Raw genomic sequence first — 7,940 nt, 5'->3', positions numbered from 1 at the left:
TGTGTGTGTGTGTGTGTGTGTGTGTGTGTGTGTGTGTGTGTGTGTGTGTGTGTGTGTGTGTGTGTGTGTGTGTGTGTGTGAGTGAGTGAGAGAGAGAGAGAGAGAGAGCATGCATGTCTGTGTGTGTGTGATTGGATCAAATTCATAGATGCTATTAGGTAACTTGGAAACTAAGCTTATTAGTTAAGAATCGAATATGACTAGTCAAATTTCATAATTCCAAAATTATTAGTAGGAAAATAAATTATATTCTACAAATGCTTTAGGGGTTATGGCATTTGCAACAAGGGTAATGAAATATTCGACAACTCAAGTGAAGGTCATGTAGAGGCATCATGAAAGAAATGTTAAGGACTTTATAAGCTCCCTTCTTGGGTTTGGATTTTTATAATTGCCAATACATGCATTCATAGATGTTGTTTTAGAAACTCGGCTTCAATATCTTTCGGGCTTGGTAGACTACTCCCAACATGATTCTACATTTCCAAAAGCATAAAACAATTAATATGTTTATTATCAATGCTAAATAATGGATGTAATGCTAGTTGAGTGGTAGATAGAACAATACCTCATGTTGTGCATAGATACTTGCTTTGAGTTGTCTTGTTGCAAAATTAAAATTTGTATTTGAAGTAACAGAACTAAGTTTCAAACTCTGGAGGATGTTATGAACATGCACCATGGTTATGTTGACTTGATCAACCGATGGAAGTGTCACATCTAGCTCGAGTTTAAACAAAGGTGGATTACTATCCACAATGCTACTTATGATTAGTGATCTTTGAGATTGAGCTTGTAGACTATCTCTCGAATCATCAATTGAGTTGTTTCCACATACATTTGAGCCCATTTTGGAAGGTGTGGCATCTTCTCTTGCAATCATAGGTGTACTAGCTTTCTCTTGAAGGTCTTGAATAAGATCTTGAAGTTGTCTCATATAAAGTATGGCATTTTCAAGTATGCTAACTTTATCTCTCTGCAATAGTAACAAAAAGAATGGATATTACCTTGGGAAGGTTAGTCAAAAATATATGTATGTATCATGTAGATTTAACAAAAGGGAATTTTAAAATACCATTTTTACACATTTTTACATACAGAAGGGTCCCATATATAAAAGGGTTACTTATACATTGAATAGAAAAATATTATGTTTTATTCAGGATATTTATAAATAAGCCTTGAACACACGTGATATGGAGGGTATACATTCATTGAATTACCCAAGGATATTACACACGCCTCTATGTGTGTGTGTGTGTGTGTGTGTCCCCAATGTTTCACATGGGATATAAAAACTCTTTATGGTTTTTGAATAGACTAGCTCTTTTCTTGTACTTTTATACTCTTGAGATCTTGTAACCACCATTAGAATAAGCTTTTTGTGTCACAAACTGAAAGTCTTTGTGGTAGCTCTTTTTAATTCCATTCTAAAAGGCAAAGCTTTGATCCAAAATGTCATTTTTATTGTAATAAACAAACACTCATCCATATATCCATTAGCCATCCATTCGTGACCATATGTTTGTCAGCCTAGGCACACATGTTTCGTATGCGGTTATGATGTCATTTCTTATCTGTTCTTTTGAATCCACATTTAGTATTATATGTTCAATTAGAATATTTTTAAAAGGAATCCTCTTGCCACTTGCACGTATTCAAAGGGTTAAGATTTACCTTGGGCTGGTGGATTGGTGGGATGAGGGATTTGAGGGTTTTGAAATGCTCATTGAGTTTGTGGCGGCGGTTGCGCTCGGCCATCATGTGTTGACGGGCAGCCTCCTCTTGTTGTTGGCCACTACCCAAATTAGTAGGGTGCTGGGGGTCGCTGGCACTTGAGAAAGAACGGGGGCTGCCCATCATTGCCGCCGCCATGTCCCCCATTCCAGGTTGCATTATCATCATGTGCATCCGCATCCATGGAACCACCTCCCTCAGACATCTCTTCAGTAAGGAGCCCCTCCCATAAGAACAACCCCTCCCAGCATTGATGCCCCGATAATGATCGCCTGCCGTATTAGTACTGATCAGCATTTGATCCCTGCCGATCCATCGATGAAATGCAGATTCGTTGGAATGCCTGTGATTACTTGCGTTGCTGCTGGCTGCATGATCACGCGGCCACATGATCTGCTGTTGATCACCAACCATTAATTCGGACGTCACATGAATACTGGGCTGTAGTATTGTTAGAGATTCACTTGCGGTACTCGAATATGATCTAGTGAGAGGGGAAGGAAGATACTCTAGTCCGGGGCAGTTGTACCTATTCATCACGCTGGCTGCTGCTGGCGCACTCGCAGTACTGCTCATGCAGCAGCTTGCGGAGTAATTCGCATTAATCAAGGAGATCAGCTGCGCAGTACTGTTGTAATCATCCATCGGAATGTTAGTAGTGGCAGCGGAGCCCCGGAATTGAAGTGGATCAGTGAAAATTGAGGGATGATTAGTGTAAATTGGGGGCGTAATTGGCGAGGAGGAGGTGGAAGAGGAGATCAGAGGTGGCGTACTCCCTGCCAGCTGCTGCATCACGTGCCCGTGTAACAGATGCATTAGAGCTGCGTCTTCATCGAGCAGCTGTCCATGATTAATTGCTGAAGCCGAAGTCATCACTCCTAATTCCGGCCCTCCAATTACTACTCCATCAAGGACGTGGCAGCTTGGGCCAGTGATGGCCTGTGAAGATGGCTCCATATCCAGGTGATCCGACCTTAATACAGCTGCTACTTCAGTCTCGAATTCCGATTGTGAATTCAGCTGAAGCAGCTGCCTGATTCTCGCGAGCGTACGTTCATCATCATTTTGCTGTGAAATTATAGCAACACAGTACTTCCTTGTTAGGAGCAAATTGATGCTAACAATAAGTGCGCTATAAGGTTCCTAAAATTAGCCACAGATTGATGCTAAGATCAATAAGCATTAATGGTAAGAATAGCGATGAATGCGGGGATGAGAAAATTGATGAGGTAGTTATAAAGTAGATTAAGCGTCAATTGAGCGGACGAAAGCTCCAGAGTATGAGCAGCGCACCATATTGTATGATGATGATCGACGCTTGCGGGTGGAGCTAGCAGGTGCTGGTGATCGATTGTTGACCAATTTGAACCGGGGGTAAGATTATGAATGCAGAGGAATAGATTGAAAGGAAAGATGGCAGCAAAACTCTTGACGTGGAGGGTCGAGATGAGATGGGAAATGAGAGAGAGAGAGAGAGAGAGAGCGAGCTTAAGCTTAAAGCTTGAGAGTGGAAAGATGAGATAGGCGCTGTTTTATATAGTCGGTCCTTGCTGAAACCAGAGAGAGAGAGAGAGCGCTTTCGAGTGGAAAGATGTTTTAGAGGCGCTGTTTTATATTGTCGACCTTGCTAAGCGCACGTTGCTTAAATCGCCGCGCGAGAGAGAGAGAGAGAGAGAGAGAGAGAGGAAGAAAAGGAGAGACTCGGCGAAGTCAAGTGAGAGTGTGGTATGAGGCTCATTGCAGATGCAACCACACCTCACTTTTTAAAGGGTTGTCATTTGACCTCAATTTTTTAAGGGTTGCCCCACTTCTCATTTAGAGGGTAAGACATAAGGGTTGCCCCACTTCTCATGTTTTATGATTGGTTTTCATCCTAATCTTTTCAACCTAAGGGTAAGACATAGTTGGACTACTTAATCCATGATTTGAATTCAAAACTGCACCAAAGTCAATAGTCTTAAACAAACAAAAGCGAGTGTGAAATAACCAAGGCTACCCACGCATTGACTATGCAAGGACCCCGCTTGTGCCAACAAGGAGAGAGTGCGTGTGTGTTTGAGGTGAGATAGCTATTTAGAGGATAGAGAAATAAGTCTTAAGAGGGAGCGTGATTTCCACCAATCAATGATTGCCATGTCTTTGGACTTCTCCAAGTGGAGAGGTACTCCATAAGCTCCCTAAAGTTTCAACACAAAGTAAGAGTGGTCAATTAAACGATTCGTGCACTATTAAAGTTGACTAATAAACTTGTGCAAGTGAAATTTACTTAGGCGTGACTAGGTGCTTAGCTAATGTGATTATTGACAATCTCCAAATATATATATATATATATATATATATATATATATATATATATATATATATATATATATTCAAGTATGTGTAAACTTGAGTATATAAACTTGTACAAATGAAATTTGCTTGGGGGTGACTAAGCGCGTGATTTTTTACAATTTCCAAGTATTTACATATATCGTGTGTGTGTGTGTGTGTGTGTGTGTGTGTGTGTGTGTGTGTGTGTGTGTGTGTGATGTGTTTAAATTTGAAGCCCAAAATGGGCGTCATGGCCATTTTGGGCATCAAACGATACCTAAAAACTTGGGGCAAGGTGTCAAGATGAAGTCTAAGAATTAAGGTCAAGGTTGCAACTGAAGTCTAATAACGTTAGGTAAGGTGTCACCATATACATCTATCCATATATGTAGAATGAAGTGAGAAGACACACAAACATAATTCCCATGCTCAATAGCTTTTTTTAGCATTGATTTAAAAGCTTGGTCATGACTCAATTAAGCCTTATAATTCGCAATGAGTGACAGGACCACTTTCAAATCTATAAGGCTATATTAAGATATGGAGCCACATGTTTTGAGGAGAAACCTATACTTGTGTGACTTGTGAATATCTACTATAAATTGCATTTGGATTGTGACTCTACACCTTTTGCTCGATTTTTCCTCATTAGCTCGGCCCAACTTATTTGTGCACACTCTACCTGATGTGTTTGAACTTACACTCATAACTTATGAAGGTGCAAGCATTGAGGGTTGAGTAATCAAAGGCTGAATGTTGATAGGCTACATAGGTTTGTACAAGTGTAGTGGCAAAGTATCTAGTTGCCTTTAGCATCACACATTCAACCTTCAGGAGCTCTTTGAGTTAAAGCTCCTACCTTTCCCTCTATTACTTTTGGGCCTATTATTATCTTTGTACCCCTCATAACCATTGTGGTAGTCTCCTCCAAAACAGTCGACCCTTAAATTCATATGTCGACTCCACTTTTTGACAATTACTAGCAATCACTAATCAATGAGTAACACGTGTTGGAAGTTTTGACGCCCGAAATCACTGTGAAAGTGTCAATTTGATGGCCATTAAAAAGGCCAAAGGTGTTAGTAAAATTTGATTGAAGCACAACATCGAGAGTCAAATTTAAAGCCTGCAGGCTGAGTGAACAGTAACAGTATATGTATGTATTCTAAAGCGTGCAAAAAAAAATCACTCGCTTTCATTGGAGTGTGAGTCGTGACTGGACGTGAAGTTACATCAGTGTTGATGACGAGCGCCTTCTTGCCACTTGGCAGGTCAACGGCCAACAAACCGCTTCCACACCAAACCGCTTTGAATCCTTCTTGGCAGCAAACTGCTCCCGAGTCTCACGCGCCAAGCCCCGAAACCACGTTGGGCTGTTGGAGCCCCCTCGGGAGTCGGGCCTCCCCCTCTCTTTTCATCATCATCCATGTCACATGATCCATCCGAGGACCGACACCTTTCACTGCTTCCAACTCCAAGACCATGCGTGGATCCACGGCCGCCGTCGGACCCCCACGATCCTTGGAATGAGCCCCGATTCTGGAGCCCGGAGGGCCCCCCGCATCATATGCACTTCGCCAACATACATGGCCCACGGGCCATTTGCCTCATTCAGTCATGGCATTAATCCGCCGCATATGAACCTCCCACAACCCCAAGAAAACGAAAACCAAAATTAATCTCATCAAATCCTTTGATTAGGCAGGGCCATGTCCCGTTGGCTACAGGTATCACTAGGGTGAAGGGTTCGAACCCCTCCCCCTTCCCCTTACCAGCCTGCTGTCATGCGCGTTGTGCACAAGAATCCTAGGTTTATGGTAAACCTAGGGCATGCTAGCACCATGGTCAAGCAAGCGACGCTTCCCTACTAATACATTCGGTTGTCCTTTCTCAAACATAACAATATGATGAATAACCATTGACAACAAACTTTAATGGCTAATGCCTTTTGCACCAATTTGTTGATGAGGCAACTAGGAGCAACCACAAGTTTAGCAAGGGAGGGTTACTACTCGCGTTACCCACATGATAGCTGGTGCGACCTAGCTCTTAAGGGGGCATTTTTTCCTTCCTCCAAAACCCACACACAAAAAGATACCGATAAAAATTAAAGAGGGGTTTTGCACAAACCATGTCAAACAGGGCTTCTACACACTTAATATTTTGAATTTCATTTGCACATAGGGAACAATGTCAATTGTTACACCTTTTTAATAAAAAAATTAAAAAGGTTTATTTTCAAAAAATATATTTAAAAAATGAATATTTGAGAGCATCGACAATAGGGCATTAGACAAGGACACAAAGACTAAATGTGTGTACATGCTAATTATTCCATAAATTGTGTCATGAAGTCTTGTGCAAAACCCTTGTTATTGGCTGCAAATATACCAAGCCATGATTGTTTTGAAAGTATACTTCTTTTCTTTTCTTTTATATTATAGAGAGAACCTTGCAACATAAGGTTCATTTTAAAGTGGACCAAGTCATGATGAAAAGTGTTTGTTTGCCACAATGAACTCCTCTTGTAGTATGGACATGTCTATGTTTTGTAGTGGGGGTTGTGTGCTAGTCTTGATTTGGCTACATTTGGATATAGCATGGTACCTCATCCAACCGCTAGCGTGATAGTAAGACGAGTAGAGAAATAGTAAAAACAGTGGTAAGTGGAGGTTTGGGTATGTCAAGAGAAGCAAATCCAAGAAGATACACATACACCAAGAGAAGATTCAAGTATAAGAAGTTGACTTGTGATACAAGTGTTGGCCACCCTACCTTGATATACTCAATTCGAAGCTTGATATGGCGAAGATTATTTGAAGATGATATGGTATGATAAGTGGAGTTTCATTTATGCTTGAGATTATCAAGGTACGGTTGATGTTGGTGTCACAAGTTTTTTCTCTTGTGAGAGGATCTTCTCTTGGTACATGTATATGATGTAGAGTTTTTTAACTTGTAAGAGGATTTTCCATTTGTGTATTTGACTATTCAGGGTGAAGTCTATTCTAGAGATTGAGATGAACTAAATAGCTATCCTGGATAGGATGTAAATTTAGGCAACGTTATGGAATCAAACTTTGATACAAATTGAGACAAGCCTAAAGAAAAGAGGGAGAGAAAGTAGTAGAAAGATGGAGAGATACAGAGAAAGTACACTAATTATACACATGAATTTATTGTTATATGTTGTGACTATACTTCACTATGAGCTGGAGTCATTGGCTAATAGATGAGAAGATATTCTTGTTCATACATAGCAATGGCCATCAATAGAGAGAGTGGTTTGTTGAGGCCATGCAACAATCATTGTCACACTCAACATTGTGGGTAGAGTTGAAATGCTAGGCAAAGCCAACCCACTTGTCATCATCATCACTTGGGTTATGGCAACTCTAGTGGTTGCTCTTACAATTGTGCTAGTGATGCTTTCTTACTAGAGAGTCAATGATCCTCAACTCAATGGAGCATCCTTCCCCTATCATCAAAGAGAAAATGGCTAGGCCCTTCCACATCATCCCCTTAGTCCGTTCCTCAATCCAATGAGTCATTAGAGGCCCCTTTCATTAGCAAAAAAATGAACTCACAAATGGGCTTTTTAGCCCCTCCCTCTCTCCTCCTTAAAACAAGGAAAAGAGGAGAGAAGAATAGTAAAATAATCATATTCTCTCTCCACTTTTGCAATCTCCTTTTGCCTTTTTTATATTATCTACAAAGATATACTTAGATTCCTTCTCTCTCCTCATTCAAGAAGTCTTTTTCAACCAAATTTTATATTTAAAAAGGAGTTAGTTACGGGAGTGTGGTGCTTCGTTTTCAATGCAAAATGATTAGTAGATATGAGGTAATTGATTTTTAAATTGAGAACAAGGAAAATGAAAATTTCAAAA

The 7,940-nt window shown here is 40.5% G+C and overlaps 1 protein-coding gene across 1 annotated transcript; it reads right to left on the bottom strand.

Moving 5' to 3' along the window:
- Positions 1 to 279: 279 nt before the first annotated feature.
- Positions 280 to 3,214, bottom strand: LOC148038748 (uncharacterized). Its single transcript, XM_087675466.1, has 4 exons — positions 3,031 to 3,214; positions 1,678 to 2,805; positions 569 to 976; positions 280 to 476 (listed from the first exon to the last, which is right to left on the bottom strand). Exons 1-4 carry the CDS (start codon positions 3,031 to 3,033, stop codon positions 408 to 410), a joined length of 1,608 nt encoding a protein of 535 aa, XP_087531592.1. The 5' UTR covers positions 3,034 to 3,214; the 3' UTR covers positions 280 to 407.
- Positions 3,215 to 7,940: the final 4,726 nt, after the last annotated feature.

The sequence above is a fragment of the Lygodium microphyllum genome, chromosome 3 (assembly GCF_053477565.2).
Source record: "Lygodium microphyllum isolate KBCC chromosome 3, Lygodium_microphyllum_v1.1.10, whole genome shotgun sequence".
Classification (NCBI taxonomy): domain Eukaryota; kingdom Viridiplantae; phylum Streptophyta; class Polypodiopsida; order Schizaeales; family Lygodiaceae; genus Lygodium; species Lygodium microphyllum.
The sequence above is the reverse complement of the archived record's forward strand: the minus strand, read 5'-3'. Positions and strand labels throughout refer to the sequence as shown.

Coding starts and splice junctions, on each gene's coding strand:
- LOC148038748 (XM_087675466.1), bottom strand. Junction 977..1,677: donor CACCAATCCACCAGCCCAAG/GTAAATCTTAAC, acceptor TTACTATTGCAG/AGAGATAAAGTTAGCATACT. Junction 477..568: donor GTATCTATGCACAACATGAG/GTATTGTTCTAT, acceptor TTGGAAATGTAG/AATCATGTTGGGAGTAGTCT.